The sequence below is a fragment of the Sipha flava genome, unplaced genomic scaffold (genome assembly GCF_003268045.1).
Source record: "Sipha flava isolate LNK unplaced genomic scaffold, YSA_version1 121_pilon_pilon, whole genome shotgun sequence".
NCBI classification, from domain to species: domain Eukaryota; kingdom Metazoa; phylum Arthropoda; class Insecta; order Hemiptera; family Aphididae; genus Sipha; species Sipha flava.
The window spans coordinates 1927097-1950340 of record NW_020271747.1 but is presented as its reverse complement, the minus strand read 5'-3'; the positions used below and the strand labels follow the sequence as shown (position 1 = coordinate 1950340).

General features: G+C 35.4%; 1 protein-coding gene and 1 pseudogene across 1 annotated transcript; one reads left to right on the top strand and one right to left on the bottom strand.

Moving 5' to 3' along the window:
• Window positions 1–5295: 5295 nt before the first annotated feature.
• LOC112693986 lies at window positions 5296–23123 on the bottom strand. The gene is made up of 2 exons (XM_025569280.1): window positions 22243–23123; window positions 5296–6682 (listed from the first exon to the last, which is right to left on the bottom strand). The coding sequence occupies exons 1-2, from the start codon at window positions 22550–22552 to the stop codon at window positions 6588–6590; spliced, it is 405 nt and encodes a 134-aa protein (XP_025425065.1). The 5' UTR covers window positions 22553–23123; the 3' UTR covers window positions 5296–6587.
• On the top strand, window positions 9172–12743 carry LOC112693985 (annotated as a pseudogene).
• Window positions 23124–23244: the final 121 nt, after the last annotated feature.

Below are 23244 nucleotides of genomic sequence, written 5' to 3'. Positions count from 1 at the left end.
ATTAACGAGCATTACACGCAAAAGACGGATGTCTCTGACACACAAACCAGTATTGTCTACCAAATCGATGTGTTTGTGGACGGCGATCATAAACACAGACCCTATAAATCGAAGAATGCAATCCCATTTTCGTCATCAAACACTCGCAATAGATATACGCATACGGTCAGCGAGAAGTCCGCTTCATGAATTGACAAAAGTAGTGTTTAGATACGTATTCGAATAATAACCGTCCTACTTGTAGTTTTCGACCATTGTATGTCCGCCATACTTGATCTGAGCATACCCATCCCTCAGGATCGTGTTCATCGCCCAAACGAAATTCTTCCTCCTTGTAAATAGTACGTAAAGTAGTATGGGTTGATATTCAATAAGTCCTGAGTTGTGCGTTGTACATTGTCAATAAATTTATCATGCCAATACAATTCAATAGTTACAGAGAAATTATCACTCATGCGAGAAGCATATACAAGACCTATAACATTATCATCCTAAATATGAAAAAAGATCGAAATCATTCGTAAAAAGAACTATGTTCAATAATATAATGCATGCAGATTCCGTTTCACGACTACAACGTTGAATGCGTGTGTATTATGAGATTTTCTCGTCGCACACATATATTATATTATAATACACGCGTTACACGAGAACAGGATAGCAAAATATTCGTTGCAGCAGCGGAGCCAAAACGCCGTCGTACATGTATCCGTTACACGGGATCGCCATACATATATGAGTAAAATATTATACTACATGACTACGCTTCTGAAGGGGAACTAGAGGTTAATATTTTTAATTATTTTCATTATTATTATTATTATTATTATTTATGCGTATTTATTATATTTATTTGAGCGTTACCTTTTTTGCATAACGATGGATACCTATTATATTATTAATAGGAGAGACAATTTTTATGATAATTATATTTGAAATTCTGCTGGACCGATTTGGATGTTTTTTTTTTTTTTAAACACGAGTACTTTGTGTGCAGGTGAGCCATAATCTAATGAGAAAAGATCAAATATTTAATTAATTAAATAGTTATTAGAAATATTAAATTTTCCGTGTGTATCAGTTTGGTATCAAGACAGAGGCGCGGCGCGGTGGCACGAAACAACGACACGGAGGAAGAAGTTTGTGCGGCCACATATTACCGGTGAAATCCAAAAGCGCAAATTCATTTTGCGCTTTTGTACCTTAGTAGTGGGATAAAAACGCAAATAGAAATATTGCGCCGTTACACTATAAGTTTTATTTTAAGATAATTAATAATTACTACACATCGTAATGAAACATTTTGTCATGTAGATGAAGAATCAAAAATTGTAATTTTCACAATCAAGAGCAATTTTATATACAGTTCATGTTCAACATAAAAAAATGTACGTTCAAGTGGTGTATTGTATGTTGCCATCCGAAACAATTGCTATTTATGCCAAAATGTGGCATTTAATAAAAACATTATGTACTAACGAATTAAAACCTTAAAATATACTTATGGATTTTGAATTATCTGCTCATAATGATCATAAATGCTTATAATTTTGTGTATTTTTCCATATGCACAAATTAAATGTTGCCGGTTTCACCTAGCATAAGCTTGGTACAGACAAATTGGAAAATTGTAACTTAAAATTGAATCAGAAATTTGAAATTGGTTAAATTATTTTTTTGGATTAGCTTTTTTACCTTCCACTAAAATATCTGATGCGTTTTATGAACTATTTTCTATTCCTCCTGACAATGATAAGGTATAAGCGTTTTCTGATTATATTTTAGCAAATTTCATTGAAGATGACAGCAGATATCCACCGCACCTCTGGGTTGAGCCACCTTCAAATGAACTAAAGACTATTAATGATCCAAAATCATACCACCGTCATTTGAAAAATCAATTTTATAATCCATATCTATTTATAATTTTATCGAAGTGCTTAAATAACCAAAGTTATAAACGCCAAAGTTTACTTAAAAATACAATCAAATGGGCGAAAAACCACAAAACGCAGCTCTACAGTCAACTCCAATATAAATGCATGGAACATGTATACTAAGAAAAAAGATTTGCAGATTAGACTATTTGAAAACTGTTGGCTTCAAATTTCAAATTTTTTAATTAATTTTATAATCACTAAAAGCTTAATAATCATACGATTTTAATAAAATACACTTCCTTTTTGTAAAGTCGATTTACGCTTATGGGTTGTTAAAAAAGTACTCATTTTTTGCGCTTATAGGTTATTTATTTTTGCGCTTTTGGGTTACATTCGGGTCATATTTTGCACTTATGAGCTATAGCTCATATTACCGTCTGGCCACTGCCGGCCGCTTTCGCACTCCGAATTTTACACGCCGTTAGATAACTGGCCATCGCATGACTCGACTAAACAAAGATAGAACGGTAGCATAGAATGCACGTCTAACTACGATTAAATGAACCAATACAATTTTACGAGTCAACTACATCTCTTCGAACGCATATGGTGAACAAATAAATAATAGAAACATTCTATCCTACACCACAGACGAACACGAAAGTGTACGTGTTTTATTAAACGAAGAATATTTACTTATAATTGTGAAAACAGATCTACATCTCTGAGCTCATACGTTTTCACATCCTCCGAGGATCGCCCGTGACATTTTTCGGGATTTTTTCATTATTATTACCTAATATTATTGTCGTTAGTGAGACACGGCCGTGTCGTCACTGAGATTTATTTCGCGGCGGACTTAACGGCGGACGTCGTCACCGTAGACCGCAAAACCGGATACGCGCGCGCGGGCCTATACCTACACGCGGAACACACGCGCGCACCGTGTGACTTACCGCCGCCGACGGGTGGTGTACACTCATGTTTATTGTGTACGCACACGCGAGCATAACGGGCGCGCGCGCGTACGACCGGATGCGGACGTCATGTGTTTTGTCATCTCCCCGAACATCGCGCGGCGAAGGCGATATACGCCGTCCCCTCACCAACCAATTGTGATCGTCGTCGGTTCGTTTCTTTAACTTACGTTTTATTATTTATATTTTCACCAAACGTGCACTGCACGTGTACATTACACCTAGAACACGCACGCACGCGCACTTCCTCTTCGAGAAAAAAAAAGAACATTACGCTGCTGCGTGTGCGTGTACAACGGTGTGTGAAGGTGTTTTTCTTTTGTGCGCGCGAGCACCACGCTCGCGGGCACAGCGAACGGGACCGGTGCAAGTGGTGTGTGGTAGTCGCTGCGATCGTCCGTCCGCTTGTGAAAACGCTTTTTTCACTCGGCCTGACGACGCGTTTGAAAATTTAATTAAAAAAATGTTACGATTTAATTATTATAAATGTAAACGGTGCTCAGTAGTAATCTTATAACGCAGACCCACCCCCGTTAGAAAAACGTTTCCTTACTACGGAAAATAACCGCAACCCTGTTCGAAATTACTTAGCTGAAGCGAAACCTCCTCCGGTTACTGGAAACAGTAACATTATCGTTTTAACGAAAAACAATCAACACTCAGTACGCCGGAAAAAAAAAACTGATACTATAAATAAACCCCCTAAAACGAACCCTTCGAAACGGAAATACTCGATTTCAAAATGGTAACATCATGAAAGAACTTGGAAATTTTTCAATCGTTGTTTCAAATGCTGAGTTATTGGACAACAAAAGCTCGAGAATGTGCCGCCGTTTATCATCGAACTCCGACAAATACTACAAATTAATTTTATAAATTACAAAAATAATTTTTAATATATTTTCATTCCTCCCTATAACGGAAAAATCAGTTGATATCAAGCGATTCCGTTGTAAGTTTTTTTTTGTATTTGGATGACAGTTGGTCATTATTCATGGTGGAAAGTCAGAAGTATTCGGCGGCGATTTCTGTTAACGATTGCCGTGATACGAACACAGAAACTCAGAACACCTAGCCAACTATAGAAGGAAATCACTATTATTTTTAAACTTTAAAACATAATAACTATAGTTGTTCTAGCCGATAAAACATTGTAATCTTAATTCTATGAAATTAATAATACAATATTTACAATCATTTTTATAGTAATTTTTAAACTTTGTTACTTTTAATTATATTTTCAAAATGTATTTCATTACACAGTGGAAGTGAACAATTTTTTTTAATGTTTTAACGAACTAGTCATATCGGCATTACCGTTATTAGAACTGTAAAATGTTTACTATTTTCCGACTCGAACAACTACTACTAGTAGACCATCTTTGATACTTCATTTATGTTGTTGGCATTATATTATACGTCAATAATCTATCAATTTTAAAAAGACCAATCCCGAGAAAGTGTCTGCGATCGTATTAAGCCAACGTGTAGTATATTTTTGTTTAGTACAACTGTTTCTGTGTTAAGAACTAACTAGCAACTTATTAACTACAAGTTAGAGTTCATAATGTGATTAACATGTTTTGAGTGAATAATACCCCCGTCGAGTTAATCTCAATTTCTTGCTCCGCAAGTTTTATCCATGACATCCGGAAAGAAGGTGGGGTGATACCGACGAACGTCTTTCTTCGTCCTTCTTGTATGATCTCATTATATTTTCCGAGAGCCGCGCGCGGAAATGCATCCGCAGCCGCAGCGACGTACAACATGTGTGTACACGCCACTTTCTATTTTTTTTTTCCACGGGACCGACAATGACTCCACACGACTCGCGGATCCCACGGTCTCGGGCGACCGAAGTCACAACCATACGATAATATAAAAATACAACTTCATGGCTGTCGGCGGGAAATCACGGTCGTCTCCGGGAAAACGTGGTCACTCCGGCGGAAAATAATGTCGACGACACGAAGGAAGAGAAGGTGACGAAAACAAAAAAAAAAAAATAAAAAATAAAACAAAATACAGTTTTTAAAAACGCAAAAAAAGCTACACATATATTTAATCGTCAAACACCAACGTAGAATATATACAAAATATTTCAACGACGCGTTTCGCGTTAAATTAAATTCTTTATTTAAACTACAAACTACTTTAAATGAATATAATATAATATAAAAAATATGTGTATAGATACTTAATAATTAAACGTAGTCTTATTTTTAAATAACTATAATAGTAAAATGTTCAATACCATACTTAAATGGTTTTTAATCAAGTTAATAACCTTATGAAATCGTAATAGTAATAATATATGTATTATGTAATTCATATAAAAATATCCGTTAATCGGCGAAAATAATATAATAATAATAAAATAATATTTGTAAATAAATACATGTATATGTATTTGTATATATATATATATATGAATATAATAATGTATATTGAATACTACTTAAATAACGCATAAATATTTTTTTTCTCACCATAACAAATTGGACTAGCATTTTATATTGCAAATATTTTTTTTTACAGCTCATTATAATAGACATACACATCTTAGATAGCTGTTATTGAGTATCTGGTGATCATAAGCAAATTTATATATATATATATATAAAACAACAAGGGAGAGTAGGGCAGGGGATGTTGGATACAAAAAAAAAAAGATTTGAAAAACCGTCTGAGTTTTGGTTCGTTTGTAATTATTAAAAATGACACACGCGACGATAGCGGGCGAATGTACGTGACGCGCGTAGGACAAAAAAATAGAAGAAAAAAACGATAGTAATTATTGTACGAGGCGACGATGGTAAAATATTTTATTGTACGTCCGAACATATCCGTGGCCCGTGACTCTTGGCACAACTTTGTACGGAGATTTTCGTTGACCTTTTCTAATCGGAGTTCGCGCGCGCGTACTACGGTTGTAAAATCGTAAAAATTTTTAATATTCGACGTCGCGCGTCACACGGCGTTTCCCTCGTATTTGTACAACAAAAATATTGTTGTTTCACGCTACTCTCCGTTTGTTCCTATATATTTACTATGATAGTACTATAATAGTACTATCATATTGGTACCGCAGTGGGAGTGAGCAAACGTTCCGCGGGTGAGCGCGCGCGCACGCTTGTTACGCAGCAAAACATTATACTGTTTTATAATGATCGTTTTGGATTTTTTTTTATTACTAATAATTGCACAACGATTGCACGGTAAGCTGATACACATCGGCATTGTTATTGTGGAAGCGCCGTCGCAAAAGACCGTAGCAGAACAAACGACAATACCGACCGCCAGGATTTTGGACGCATCCCGAAGTACTAAAAAGACAACTCCCTTCCACAACCCCTAATTATTATACGGTATAATGTATTTTATCAACACAATTTTAAACCCTACAAATATATTTCCCCAAAAAATAAAAAAACCTTAATTACGCGCGGATCCCTCCAAACGATGAGAGATGATTTTTAAACAATTTAGTTTCTTTTTTTTTTTATTATTATTAATTACAGATGCACGCGCGCGTACCGTGCGTTTGTAATATATACATGATATAAATCGGAAGAAAGACAACAACAAAATATAGTCTAGACTTACGCAGTCGGGCTAGAGATCATTGCGATTTTAGGTACAATGTATGTATAACACTAACTAAATATTAAATTAAATTTTTATAATTATGGCGTTCCCTCGCCGTCGCACAGTGGTCGGTTGCGTCTGGTTAATTTCGTTCGTCGTCGGAGTGATTGAAACTATTGTTCTTCTGCTGCTGCTGCTGGTAATGATGATCGGCTTTCGAGTTTTTCATATTACGATCTGAAACGCAAACATTACGAAATTAGATACATGACAATTATTAAGAATGCCCGACGAAGGTCATTGAAATATAATAAACGTAAGTTGTTCCTTCTATAATAATCAGTAGCGAGCCACTATTATCGTGTGACCAGCAAGACGCTGTTATAAAGGCATGTCCACACTATGCTGATATATGCCATTTTGATGTATTGGCACTTGGATTTCTTTGATCCGGACCGATACTGGCGAGCCAGTTTGTAAAACTTTGTCTGATGGCACGTGCCAACAAAAAGTTCACATATCACTCCTGTGAAAAAAAATGGTGTAGCCGCCTTAAGATTTTATCCGTCCCGACCCGTTAATAAATCCATGCTGCGGCAGGAATGACGTTTTAGACATTCAAATTTTACATCGATCCGGTTAAATTTCAAATAAATAAATTTTAAATGTCAGATATAAAACGACGCGCGACTCAGTAGTGTTAAAAACTTCGACATGAGCTCGAATAATTAACTGGGCTGCACCGGTCGAATTATTATTATACGGTACTTACGCGCGTGCGCGTACGTTGGAAAAATGTACTTTTATCGTGTCCGAAACGTTCGCGCCGGTTTTAAACGATTTGTAATGCACATAAACCGGGCCCGGATGTATGTTTTGTCACTATGTTCGGAGGAAACGTCTCGGAAACCGTATTGAAACGATATACATATACGTGCGTGACGACGATCTTCACACACCGTACACACTTTTTTTTTTTTTTTTTTTGATGGTACAATAATGATTCGTTCAATCTCGGTTTTCAATAGGTTAGTTACAATAGTTAGTTACAATAGTTCCACTAGTCAACACAAAAATTTGCCGGATTAAAAGTATCCGTCAATCCGCCACAGAAATATGTACATGTAAACAATACATGGGGGGAGGGTACTCATAAGCTTTGATATGCTAAAAGAATACGTTATAACATGGAGTTACCGAATGATTTCAATTTTACTCAACTTCAAAATTGTATATTTCATACACAATTTTCTAATTAATCTTAGATTTAATTTTTCAGTCGATGGACATCACTCATCCTAAAATAGCTTCAATAACCGAGTTGTCTAAGGATCTTCCATTAGTGTAAAATAATTTTTAATCGCAATAAATTACATATCTAAACCATTACCTGCAGGGGCGAACTGGATTAATATTTCAGGCCGGGAATTTTTTTTGCCAAGTCAAAAATTAACAGGGGACCAATGATTTGGTTATAAGTATCCAAAAAAAAAATAATAATGATAAAAAACTTTTTCAACATTTTATGTAGTGATATAAAATTACATACATAATATATAAGATATTTTTTTTATAGATACAGAATACACATTTTAATATAATACCTGTATATTAAAATTAACTCTTAAAGTAATTCCATTTTTACATAATTAGGTTTTTTTTCATAACTTCACTAGTTTCCCCATTCTGTCGATTAAAATATTGTCATACTATATTTTTAATTTCTAAAATATTATCAAGGCATTTAATCTATTATTGTAACGGGCCAACGGGATTTATCCCGATGTCCCGTCAGGCCAGTTCGCCCCTGATTACCTGTTTTCGATAAAAATTACATTACATTCGGAGGTGAACAATTTTTTTCCGTCTCAAATGTATCGATACCACAGGAAAATAACTCCAAAAATAAACTAATTTGGTAAAATAATACAACGAAAGAGTACAGGATTCAACATTTTCACTCGAGAAATAAGTTAATAATATTTGCACAAAAATGAGTTGATAAAATACCAATGATAACATTTACAATACAATAATTCCTTGCATAAAACACACGAAAATATTAGGCCTAACCTTAGACGAAAAACATACAAGACCCATACATATAAAAAATTAAAAGACAGCCAAAAGAAAAAAAGGACTGATCATTTTCAAAGTACTTTCAAGCATGAAATGGGGAGCATACTCTAAAACCTTGATAAACATATATTTTGTATATATTTTTTTTGTTGCCATATATAGGCCATTTAGGTCCTTAGTCGCAATTTCTAGTTCTTCACATAGTTCTTTGTTTTTGTCATCTCTTCTGGATTTTCTATTTCTATCAATGTTTGAACAAATCGTTAGTATCATTTATAATCTTAAAACCTCTCTTTATTGTATTAATTTGCCTCGTTAAGACATAACATACATATTATTATAATAATAAATTACAACGTATACACACATACAGGATTACACGATATATCAACGACACGTTCAATTTTTTACAAAATATATTTTATACTATATTATATATATACTGGGTTTCAATAATATCTTGACGAATATTTACGTCCATAAGACAACAAGCCAGGATAACAAAAATATTATCTAATTTATGATACAGGCTTCTTAGACCATGAAAAATTTAAATTAAAGGAAAAAAATCAATTGATAAATAGTTCAATTGATTAATTTTTATTTTTTTTTTTTTTACAACAAAAATTTTAATTATAGTTAATATCAAACGGCAAACGATAATATCACATAATTCTGAAAGATGTCAACCGCTACCCATCGTTTTTTGGTATACGTGGTTCGATTTTTGTTATATAAATGAAATGTTAATTAGAAAAGCCGATTTTTTTTTTTTTTATAATCCTTACTAATATCTTCTAAATAGTCTATAGCTTGTTAGTATTAAAATGTAAAATATGTATAAAAGTTATATGAACTAAACATATTTATGAAGTAAATCTCACTTCAGTTCGATGTAATATGTACAGTATACAAGTATTTAAACTAAAATAATATCTAAAAGTTTTACATGGAAATAATTAACAGGATGGGTTCGACGACCGTCACGTAAAATTCGCAAAACACAAGAACCGCGTCAATAATTGTACTACAAGTGCTCACCAATCACTAAGTTTGTAATATATTTTATAATCAACTTTTTAATATATTATTTTAATCGACTCTAAGTCCGCGTTTATTCTAATCTTCGTAACGCGAACAGTTTTCCGAAATGTATAATACAAAACGGATGCGACACCACGCAGTGGCGTACCTGTGGGGGGGGGAGGCAACAGGGGCATTTGCCCCCCAAGAAGTTTTTTGATGCCATAATGCAAATTCATTGTCCAGCTTAAATAATGTAAATAATAAATATTTTTACTGATTATAATCGTGTTTGATATCACTATCAATGTAATATAAAATGTCAATATTCGACCAAATTAGGATTAGGAGTTATGGTCGCATATAGTCACTATTTTATTATGTGGTTATCACTTATCATTGATATCAAGTGATCAACATGAGGACGTTATCATTACTTATTTTGTATCTACTATCTACGCGTTTAACGAAGTTAATTGTTTTTTTCCTTGTTTTGTATTAAATATTGTTTGAATTAATTGTTAAATATTATTTATTAAGTCTAAATCAAACATTCAGACACAATTGACTCAATGGGTATCAAAAAAAGCTGAAAAACATTGTTGTGATGACAGCACTGGACCCATCATGAAAAAATTTCATACATCTGATCCACAATCTTCCAATTCAAATAATATTATTCCAATTACATCATCTAAACTGTCACAAAATGATGAATCTACTAAAGTAAGTAATACTACTTGTAACAGTTCAGTTTGTGATGACACATACAACATGGACATTAGAAACTTTTTAAGAACACCCGGTCGTACATTATCTGATAATATTAAAGAAAAAATAATTAATATGGATAATATACCTCTTGATGACTTTATATATCCATTTACTATGAATATTAGAAATGGTAAAAGTGTGAAAAGATCATTAAGAAAAAGTTATTTTGAACAAAACAAATTTATTCTAATGTTAAGTCCGGGTTGTTCTGCAAATATTGTGTTTTATTTAACAATAAAGGAGGAAGGTATAACACAATAACTTTGAAAAAATGTATCATTGAACCTGTAACTAAATTTTCAAATTTAACTGGGAAGGATGGAGACTTGGAGGTACATAGTAATAATAAATATCATATTACTGCTATTCAAATCGTGGATGACTTTTTGAAAACTCTTTATAACCCCCAAAAAGAAGTTATTAATTTAATAAATAATGAAAGGCTGAGTCAAGTAATCGAAAACCGAAAAAGACTTAAACCGATCATCGAATCAATTTCATTCCTCGGCCGTCAGAATATTCCGTTTAGAGGCCACCGTGAAAAGGGAAATATTTTAGATAATAATGATTCCATTGTAAATACAGGCAATTTTCGTGAGCTACTCAAGTAAAGAGTACTTAGTGGGGACTCTACATTAGAAAAACATTTAACATCTAAGTCAAAATCAACATATATTAGTCCTAATGTTCAAAATTACCTGATTAAATGTTGTAAACAAATTATTACACTACAAATTTTAAAAGAGATAAAAGATTCCAAATTTTATAGTGTGATATTTGATGAAACGACTGATATCAGTCATGTCTCTCAGATGTCTCTTATATTGCGATATATTATTAATGACGTAGTGCAAGAAAATTTTATTTCATTTATTAACTGTCATGCATATACATATAGTATTCAAGAAGACGCTGGCAATACCATATATGAACCTAAACTTACTGGTGAAATTTTGGGTAATACTGTAATTAAAATATTAAAAGAATTTTCTTTAAACCCGGACTACTGCATTGGGGTGGGTACAGATGGATGTTCAGTTATGGTGTCATCAATCCGAGGAGCTGTTTAAACTATTCAATCAATCGCAACGAATGCTGTTCACTGTCCTTGTGCTAACCATGCCTTAAACTTAGCTATTTCTAAATCATCGACTGTACAATGTATAAGAAATAATGTTGGTCTTTTAAAAGAAATAATCTCGTTTTTTAATATGTCGTCCAAAAGAAACTTTGTACTAAAATCTGTTTTAAATGGCAAGCCTCATTTAAAAAGTCTATGTGAAACAAGATGGGTAGAACGCCATGACAGTATAATGATTTTTAAAGCATCAATACCTCAAATTATAGAAACTTTGACCAATATTTCCGAATGGAGTGAACAAGATTCTTCATCGAAAGCAAAAATATTATAAACAGCTATGTGCACTTGTGAGTTTATTATTTCAATTAAAATATTATCTAACTTGCTTAGTGTCACAGCCCCAATTAGTAAAATACTTCAAGGAACAGATAATGATGTTTTAGCTGCATTTGATTTTATTTAAGGTGTTATAAGTATTTTGGAAAATAAACGTAAACAGTGTGAAAAAGTTTTTCAAAAATTATTCGAAGACAGCAGTTTATTGATGAAAGATCTTGACATTGAAATAAAAACTCCAAGACTATCTAAACACCAAACTAATCGTTCTAATCACCAATCTAAGAGTACCGAAGAATATTACAGGGTATCTGCATTTATACCTTTATTAGACAATGTATTAGAAGACTTAAAATCAAGATTTTTAAACAAAAAAAACAAGACGATAATGATATTAATTCAACTTATTCCAAAACATATTATTCATATTGATGACAAGATGATTCATACAGTCACAGAAACTACAATAACACATTATAAATTTGATGATAACGCATTAGAAGAGTCACAATTGAAATCTGAAATAGAACTGTGGAAAGAGAAATGGAACAGAATAAAAAGTGAAGGTAATGTAATTATATTTATAATAAGTTATTTATTATTCATTATGGTATTTATTTATTATGAGTTATTTTAATGTATAGATGGAGTTGTTCTTACTGATGCATTAACATCTATGGACCAGTGTAATGAAATATTAAAAAAATACTACACATTATTGCTTGTTTGCCTGTTTCTGTAGCTTCTGCTGAGCGTAGTTTCTCAACATTAAGAAGGTTAGTTAGTTATATGCTTTTGCATCATGCATGCTTATATTTACTATATATTTGCTTTGTACTTTTAAATTTAGATTAAAAACTTGATTAAGGTCAAATATGGGCGAAGAACGCTTGGTTGGGTTAGCTTTGCTTAATATTTATAGACACAGAACAGTAGAAGTTGACGAAGTTATTGATTTATTTGCTGGCAGAAAAAAAAGAAATTTTGATTTTGTTATATGATTCATGTTTTAAGTATTTAACAATAATTTATATTTTATAATAAAGTTTCAGATTACTTATATTATAACCATAAAAAATTGTGCAAATTAATTTATGCCCCCCCCCCCAAAAAAAAATGTTACACAGGTACGCCACTGACACCACGCATAAATACACCATTCGTACGTGAAAAACACGAGTGTTCGCTTAGATCATTGATAGAGGAAAAAATTGACGATTTCCGGTTACGTATAGACATTGTTTATACGTGATCGTTATTACACTATTGAAGCGCTTCTCGGTGTCGAGCAGCAGAGTAGAGTAGAGTAGTATACCACGGTACAGCTATTTTAATGTAATAATTTCAGTGACCAAACCTTGACACTAATTTATGATTGCTGCACGGCGGGCCACACGTATTTTTGTTTCGAATCACGGAGTATAGAACTAACGGAGAGCTCGCAGTTTCGATAACAATATTGAAGGCGTAGCGCACAAGTGTGATACGTGACATTTTTTTGAAAATTGAGTTAAGTGCGTATTCAATTTAATCATAAAATTCTGCACATTATGCACAAATGAAATTATAACATTAACGTATTCAAGTAATCGTTGTTCTTTATTGAAATTAGAAGAAAAATGTGATGTGTTTAAGTAATTAATTTTTACGTGTACAATATGTGTTAAGTACAATATTCTTTTTTTCTAATTTTTTTTTTAGAATACAAATGTGTTAATTGCAGGTTTTTTATTCTCATTACATGTTAAGGAAAATATAAAAAAAAGTTTATTACAATTCGTTACATTTTTGAATTGTTATAACAGCTCATACTAAAAAAAATCGTTCTTCTGAACAATTACGAAAATGTCACTTATCACACTTGTGCGCTACGATACGCCATCGATATATGAACATCGGAGCCCGCGATGGTTTTTGGTATGCTGCGATCAGCAGAACGCACACGCACATCGTCTGTTAATAACGTTTTTATTGTTTTTTAAAGTACATGGATTTAACTATGTTTTTTTAATTTTTTTTTTTTTTAATTTACAGAATCATTTCTCTTATTATTGCTCTCCGCTTCCTCACCCTTATCTAACCCAGTACGAAGGCTGAGTAGTATATGTATTTTGGTTTATCGCCGTTGTTCTTCGATAAGACGATAATATAATAATTATACAATGTTATTACATTATATGCATAATATTATACACGCGCGTAGCATAATACGAAATTTCTTATTTACTTTGTTTCGTTATGATGCACATCGTATCGCGTATTATGGTTGTACATACGCGCGCGTTAACGGAATGGATAAAAAAAAATATTGTACGCGAAGTGTTCTTGTGTACGAGTTATTGTTATTACGCTTGTTGACGTTTCAAACGTTTAAAAAATACATAAAAATAATATGCGCCATATTAATATTTTGATAACGATGTACAATGAACGGATGACATTTCGTTGGAATGGTTTTAATGACAGAAGAGAAAAAAAAATTGATTATTTACACGCGATTATCATTAACGCTCACGAGGAAAAAAAAACCACTATCAAAATCAAATCTTTGCCCTCCGACGAGTGAAATGTATAAAAAAATTATACATCTTAATTTTCAACACTCCGAATTATTTATGATCTTGGATTAATGGTCTGGTCCTAGAACCCATGGGTATTAAAATAATATATGATAAAACGTTTATTTAAAAAAGCTTTTTCAGACCGTTTCGATAAATTATTTTAAAAAAAATTAGGACACATAAAAACATAAACATATGTGTGACCGTAAAAAAAAACTTCGAAAGTTAAATTGTATATACTTAAATTATATATATTATAATATAATATATATATTATTATACATATTATGTATACGCTCATATAAAACATGTAGAACACAATATATACATGCACCCATAAATTAATCATCAATAAGTTAATATGACCATCTGTATGATTTGAGATCGATGAAATCGATCTGTAAAAATATACCTATATTACTGATGAACCTGCCAAAATGTAACTAATTTTTTCTTCGGATATACATGTTAACTATACAAACAGAATTAAAATCGCACAGATTTAGAAAATAGTCCAAGTAATTATTCTTAGTATTAAGATTACCTGCACATTCAATAAAAGTGGACGAAAAGTCAAAAGGTAAAATTTTCGAGGTTCGTTACTTTTAGAATAAATACTCGTCCGACGACGACTGTGTAGGGAAAGATGAAACTATGTGTGTGTGGCGCGTGTGTGTATTTTAGGAACGAAGATGATTTAATCCTAATGACGCGTGTTCTGCGGTGAGCACATCCGCAAAAACAGGAAACACGCGCGAAACGGAAAAAAAGAAGCAGTGGGCGAGAAAAAAAATCAACTCAAATTTAACGTTCTCCGCAGAGGCAACAGCAGCTGCTCGCAACAAATTAACCACCTGTTGTTCCGTTTGTGTGTAAGCGTACGTACGTGCGTGTATAAACCATCTGCAATTTTTTTTCTTCTCCTACGACTAAATCCTTGTGAGGATATGGATGTTTACTTTTTTCTATCTTTTGTCCTCAAGGCGCAACAGGTATATATGTATACAACATGCGTATGCGTATATACATATATATAAGAGCAACGAACATTTTGCTATTGTGTTCTGCAGACAAAATGCATTATCGGGGTTTTTTTCACCAATAATAGATTTCTTCCACAGACGTTACGTCTCTTCTTTTCGGGACACAGGTGCGTATGTCTATATATAATACGACCGGTGGAACCCTATCGAGTACAATTGATTTTTTCTCTGGGGTCACATCATTGCATTAATACGCAGTCTTTCGTACACCAAAGGATCCGACCAGAAATAATATTTAACTTAATTTAGCAAAACGAAACCTTTTTGCGAAAAGTCGTACTTATAGTAACAGTTTATACAGTTTACTCACGATTATCCGTGGAATAGGGTGGCAGGACATCCACAGATAAACGAATTTTAAGGATAATCCGCAAAATTTAATTTTATAATAAAAACTAAATTGGAAACTGAAATTGAAAATTATTATTACATATGTATTATTAAAAAAGACACACATGTATGTACAATGAATGTATGTACACGTATAATGAAAAATTAATAAAAATTATAAATTATTTATGTGCAAAAAAATCAGTCACAAGCTGTTGTTTCTTTGTTTGAAAACTCTTCTTTTTAACTTGTGATTGAAGTTTTTTTAATAACATTTTGTCACACAGAATTGTATCGTTTCTTGTTCTTCTAGATATTTAATGATCCCGTCTATATGTTTTAGAGCTGCTTCGTGGCTCACTTGCTTTACTTCATTTACTTCATCGTTTTCTTCTTCTTCACTTTCACTTTCCGAAACTGTACCTAATGCTCCACTTACTATTTGTTCATCACTAAGACGCTCAAATCCTGGATCATTAGCATCACAATTTATCCACTCATTAATGTTTTCTTCGTCAACATTCTCTCCTCCAGTAAGAGATTTAGAAAAATTAGCCAATATACAATACGTATATATTTTTTTGTATACATATAGGTATGTCGATGATTTCGTGGAAGACAGCGGATAATCGAGAGTAAACTGTATATAGCAGCAACAGAGTAATGCAATAACAAAACGTTTTTCCATGGCCTAGACTTTTATGGCGATGACTTTTTATTTTCTATTGCTCTTAGACTATAATGCAGAAACTTTAAGGCAATATATCCAATAGATATGCAAACGGAATAAAATTCGCTAAATAAGACACAAGTTTCTTAGAAGATTCAAACAAGCAGTAATTATTTTACTACCAATATATCAAGGTTATATCAATGATTTTAATAACTGTCAAACAGGGGTGGATTGGGCCCCCGGGAATTTGGGAATTTTTCCGGTGGACAGGACCAATCAAAAAACTATTTTAAGTGTTAACAAATAGTTAGAGTAGCACGATTAAAGATTTAAAATGAATTCAGAGATTTCAATGGAGTTGTAGAAATTTTTAAAAAGTTTATAGATAATATTTCAGAAAATAAAAACAAATACAAATTGATGATATAGATATTAAAAATGAACTACCTTCTATAGGATACAAAAAGCATACATTATATGGAGAAAAATAAGATAATAACTGAATTAAGAACTAAGTACATAATTGAAGTATATAATATTTTAGATAAAACTATTGCGAATATTAAAAAAAAAATGTTTGTGCAAATAAAAAGCTATATCGAGATTTTTTAGTGTATCTTCAAATAATTTTAAAGATTTACGAAAGGATAAACTTCCAGCAAATGTATTAAATTAGTTTACTGAAAAAATTGAAACATTTGACCAATCAATCGCTACTGATGATTTCAAAAGTGAACTACTTTGCTAGAAATCGAAACAACTTAAAATAGTATAGAATAAACTTAGAAAAGTCTCATCGTTTACGATGTTTTACTATGTATACTGTCGATCTCTTTTCTTCGACGACCTGCATAATTTTTTAACACTGAAACATACGATAACAGTCGATAAGGTAACGTGACTCCGCTCGACATCCGACGTGCGCAACGTTTCAGGTTATCGTCCAGTAGGCAGTGGCGTAGTGTGGGTATCGGCTGCCCGTGGCGGAAGACAGTTTTACTGCCTTCTTAATTAGATATTTCAATTTAATGTATACTATACATTATAAACATTAATTCTAGAGAACTTTTCGGCAAGAACAGTTATTATTATTTTGAATTATACAGGAAAAATTTTAAACAAAAAAGTTTATTTGTTTTACAATCACATTTATTAATACAAAAATTCTTATTTCAACCATTGATATAACAGGTACAAAGACATAGGAGCAACTAGGGGGATAAGTCACCCCCCCCCCCATAAATATACCATGTTATACATGGCATACTGCATACAGCATACTCACAATAACTCACATAACTCACAATAGTGCCACATACAAAAAGACACATCGCAGTAAATCCAACTAAAATCCAACCAAACTAAAACCTATATTAACATGGCATATAAGAGTAGGGGTGATCTACAGATTATTTTAAGTTTTGATTGGAGGGCTGTAGCCTCTCCTAGCTATTTAACCTTAGTTGCGCCTGAGTACAAAGGTATTATTTAATCATGCGATTGTCGAGGTAAATCCTAATTTTAAATAGGTAATAGAACCTACTTATAGATACTTATACGTATTATTATATTACTATCTTATTCCACCCCAATTTCTTTTATTCTTTTCATTTTTGATACTAAAATAAAATATATATATATATATATATATATATATATAATGATAAAAGTTAGAGTTACAAAAAAAAACTATCAAACATTTTAAAAACTAGGTATATTTTACACCACATCTATAGGCAAAAATCTGAAAACCGTAGATATTTATTCGAAACCCTGGGTATGCGAGTGTAATACTAGTACATGGCCGCATTTTAATAAATTAAAGCTTGAACAACAACATATCAGACAGTCCAACATACAATTACATAAATAAAATATTTAATACTCACACAGTTGAATGTAGGTAAACGAAGCGGAAAGTTCAAATTTTCACAAAGTTATCTAATAATTTCATAATCACTACACGTACTTATTTGCACAAAAATCACAGTTACGAAATAGTGTGAACTAAACAACTGAAGATCCATGAATAAAACTTTCTTTGAATTGTCAAAACATCACGTACTTTCTTAAAGGGACGTAATAAATAATATTGATTTTAATATATATGTAATAGAAGTCATTCACGCTGGTTATAAGTCATTAACAATCCAAGCACAAAATATCATTCAAAGAAAGGGAATTCCCGAATTCGTCACAGAATAAGTAATGAAAAATTCCGTGCTCTTTTCATTCGGTCCGAATTTATAGTTGCGAAATATGAAATGGTTCAAATATTTACCAAATATATTTTATTATTTACTGTGAAATTTTGCTACCCCCTAAAAAGTAACCTAACCGGTGCGGGCCGCTTCTCCATCACTACGCCACTGCCAGGAGGTATTCCGTCGGTCAAGAAAACGTCATGTATTCGTAGGAATGCATATTGTCCGTGGACTAATCGCGTATAAATTACAACGACCGCAAAATGAAATCGTAGTTCAGTCATAGGCGCAACTAGGGTAAAAAATCTGGAGGGGGGCTACATATCCCTCCTACCAAAATTTAAAATAACCTGTAGATTACATCTACTCGTATATACCGTGTTTTAACATATTTTAGATTCTGAGCCAAGTTGGATTTACTGCAACGTGTCTCTCTTTGTATGTGACACTATTATGAGTCAAGTATGCTGTATACGGTACGCAATGTATATGAAATGGAATATTTATGGGGGAGGGGGCTAAATCTTGGTCCAGGGCTAAGCCCCCCCCCCCACTCTAGTTGCGCTTATGAGTTCAGTACAACAATGTTCGCGTTCAGCCACTTAACCGTCGACACGATTGCCTGCGACACAAATAAGCAGCTCCCGCGAGCGGTGAGGAGACACTTCACACAATACGCACAGAGTTCTAGTGGTATCAGTAGTGGACAGTAGTGCGCAACGGACGTCGGTGAGCGTAAGATGTCAAATTGAACGTCTACAGCAGCGTGCAATATAAGCGCGCGCGCAACGAAGACGATTTCAAACGGAATCTGTCTATATTACACGTTCAAGGTTGAACGGCCAATTATTTCGTCTATGATAAACGGCAACGCGCGCGGCGTACACGAATTATGTAAAATGATTGACGATAACAGCGGAGCACCGCGACGACTTACCCGGAGCGCACGTATCGTGTGTCCATCGCGTCGTATACGGTAGTAGTAGTAGTAGTAGTAGTAGTAGGTCGTCGACGCTGTTCGTCCGATTTCCGAGAACCGAATTTATCTGGAAAACGGCGCGCGACGTGTCGGACAACAAACGAATCGAAAACGCGTTGTGCGTGATCGTCGCGGTTACGTTATAATGATAAGGAGAAAAGAAAAAAAAACTATAACAATAATTCGTAATTGTATTATTTATTATTTTCGTATACGTGTACAACAGAACCGCTTATCGGCAATGCGCGTACGCGGTCCAACGTACGTATCACGAAACGGAATAATCTATACGGTAAAAATGTACGCGTTTACCAGGCTGTCTTACGGTAAAAAGAGAATAATTCTAACCATTATTTTTATAACGATTTTTGCACGTATCACGGCGATTCATTTTTCCTTTTTTTTTCACCAGAAATCAACTTGAACAGTCGATCGTTGTGCCGGTGAGTTTACATCGCGCGCGAACCGCCTTCCATTATTATAAAAGTGACGCTTATATTAAGACACGCGGTTTCAAATATTTGAAAACATTATAACGCGGTTACACGGTTGGGTGTAAGGTTTTTGTTATTTTTGAAACCGGTCGACACTCTTTACCTTCTCGTTGATTTTCGTAAAAACACGATAAAACGCAATCTCCGCTCGATCTAGTCTAGAAACGCACAGGAAGGTGCGTTCAATGTTGGTAATGCGGAAGGGTAAAAGGGAAGGAAGGAACTTTTGTGCATTCCCAACAACATTGGTTTAGTTACGTCCGTAGGGGACGGAACTCGCCAAAAGCACCGCAGCAATGATGTAAAATATATTACAATTTTCATACTTCATAGACGACCGAAAATGTAATGCATGTGCCGCGTTTTCCCGCCCAATTTTTATTTATGATTGCTACTGTGTCGCGCCGGTGCATTTTAATGGCCTTGGACACATTCCGCGCGCGATATTGGCATTGACAGAGATACACGCGATTCACGTACGTGTGCGCGCAGTAATAGCGTAATAATATAAGTATTGTGTGCGCGTGTGTGTTCAAACTCGTTTTAGTACTTAACTTTTCTCTCCCCTCTCTCGGTCTGATGCGATTTTGGCTCAGTTTTTTTTTTACTCGATTTTACGTGCAGCGCGTGCTACCGACGTTTCCCGCCAATTTTTTTTTTTTACACCACCGCAGTACGCGCGTGCTGCATCAATGTTTCTCTCCCTTTCGTGAGCGCCACCATCCCTCATCTTCCACTGATCCGTACCTGCAGTGGTCGATAAGACCTTGAAGCTCCTTCACCGAGTCAGTCGGACTCGTCCTCCTCCTATTTTCCTCTTTGGTCACCCCAACACGCGCTGGGCGAACACCTAATACATCCGACTACCCGTACATTTATTACTATTACAGTCTTATATTTTCGTACTGCGGGGGGAAGGGCAAACGTGATGCCGCGAGTACCGCCAGGGGAAGGGAATAACGAAAAAAAACAATACTTCTTCCCGTCTATTTATGGGCACGACACGAGTCGTCTCGCCATCGTACGTTTTTCGAAAAATACCGGTTTTAAAATGTGTCACGTTCGATTTGGTCGCGTCATGAGCGCGCGCGAGTAAGAAAAAGGAAAAAAACACGAAAAAGACTCACGACGGCGGCCTACTATTCGATGACAACGTTTACCATATGCGCGCACAACACGTCGTCTCGTGCATTTTAAATTTCAATCGCCCCTAGCCGCCGCCGCCGCAGTCACCATCACTACTACTACCTCCCGACCGTATCTCAATACCGACAATGCACACACACACAGACGCACGTACACACAACAAACCATTATTATTACCTAACCTAAAACCAGTAAAGAAAAAAGGTTTTTTTTTTTTTTTACCTTCAATATGAAGACATCGTCGTATATATAATTATTATTATTACGACAATAACCACGCCGAACGAGGGCGACTACTGTAGCTAGTGGTTTTGGCGGCAAAAACGATGCACATGATTTTATATTTTATACCACGGGCGACGCCGTTAAAACGTGTACACTATCCGGCGACGCGCTACAATCTCCCTCCATTTTCAAAGCACAATTTTTTCCCGGCCAATCGTTTCCAACTTCAACTATAGATAAACGAAGAGCGCGCGCCCGTGTGTGATTTAATAAAATTATAATTTTGTGGTTATCAGAACATCAGACTTCGTCGTCAATGGTTTATCTCGCAAATACATCGATCGGACTTTAGTCGTGTTTGTAATACATTTGTTGTTTTTTTTCATTCGCATAAGATCCCGGCGGCCGACAGCGGTTTATACCGTGTTCATGTAGATCGCAAATCGTATAGAAGACGCTCACGTCGTAAGCGTCAACGCTTAACTCGCAACCAAAAGCGCACGAAATACCGCTTCCGATTACGACGCACGCCCGAATTACGATAATCGTAGCACGCCCGGGAAGATATCTCAGCGATCAACAGGTGCGTCTTGACGGGGAACACGTGTTTTCGCGGGACGGCCGAACCCCGGGAAATCGGTTTCGGTCACGCGTTGGTCGGCGATGAACCGTTATCGAATCGACAGATTGCTGTGACACAAAAATGCGCACGTAAACGATACGGTCGGACATTTTTCGATTCGGTGCGGCGAAACGAATCGAAGGAATTGTCGGGAGCGGGGAGGAGGGAAACATTTTCGCGCGAAATTTTAACGAACTTTATTTTACGCACGTTTGCTCTCGACTTACCGTTGTTCTGCTGGTGCGGCTGCTGCTGCTGATAATGGCGGTTGGAGGTCGGCGACGACTTGACAAGTCCGTCGTAGAAATTTCGCCGCTCGTTAGGCGACAGGCCTACCGGCTCGTAACGGGCAGCGAACTCGATCCGTTTGCGTTCCATCTCGGCCTCGTTGCGCATGATAATCATCAGGTGCGCCCGTTTCTCGGGCGGCCCGAATATGCACCGCACGGCCGACGCCCGTTGTCCGTTGCGCTGTCTCATCCAACGTTCGGCCGCCGACGATTTCTTACCGTTTCCATTCACGTCCGACAACACCATGACGACAGCAGTGAGTCCGGTCAAGTAGGCACAGTTGAAGACACGAGTGTTTGCTCGAGCGAACCAACGTGCCTCGGGGGCGGTCAACGTGACGTCAATCGTACCCGCGCCGCAGATTCGCAGTAACTTGGTCGGACGTACGGAACGTGTACGCGTACATGTACAAGGTAACGGAGACGACTTCAGACGTTTGTCGGACGACGGACGGAGACGGTAGAAAGCGAAAAAAAACGAATCAACAAATGCGTTAAGTTTTCGCGCGAACGAGTTGACCGACGGCGACGACGACGACGACGACGACGGCTGCAGCGAACGTTAACGATTTTGAATTTAAAATTCGGTCGGTTTGTTAACGGTCGTGTTGGCCGCGCGCCACTATAGCGATATATTCAATGGTGGTGGGCGGGTCGAGAGGGTGTAGGGAACTCACCGCATGACAGTGTTGCCCCGACCGGTTTTGCGCGGGAAACCGACGACCGTCGCGCGCTCTGGTCAGACGATAGCGGTTGTTGCCGCTGGCGCGCGCGCGAACCTCCAGCGTACGGCCGCCCTGTCCGACGACCACGCGAAATGCGTTAGTTTAATCGTACACGCGGCTTCGCCGTGGCAACCATTACCACCACCACTGCAACCTTCCACTACGATTACTACTACTACTACTACTACTACTACTACTACTACTACTACTACTA

Excerpts from the sequence above, each read along its gene's own strand:
- LOC112693986 (XM_025569280.1), bottom strand. The coding sequence starts at position 22,552 with ATGGTGTTGTCGGACGTGAATGGAAACGGTAAGAAATCGTCGGCGGCC. Across the intron at positions 6,683-22,242 it reads GCCGCACCAGCAGAACAACG|ATCGTAATATGAAAAACTCG; the intron begins GTAAGTCGAGAG and ends TTTGCGTTTCAG.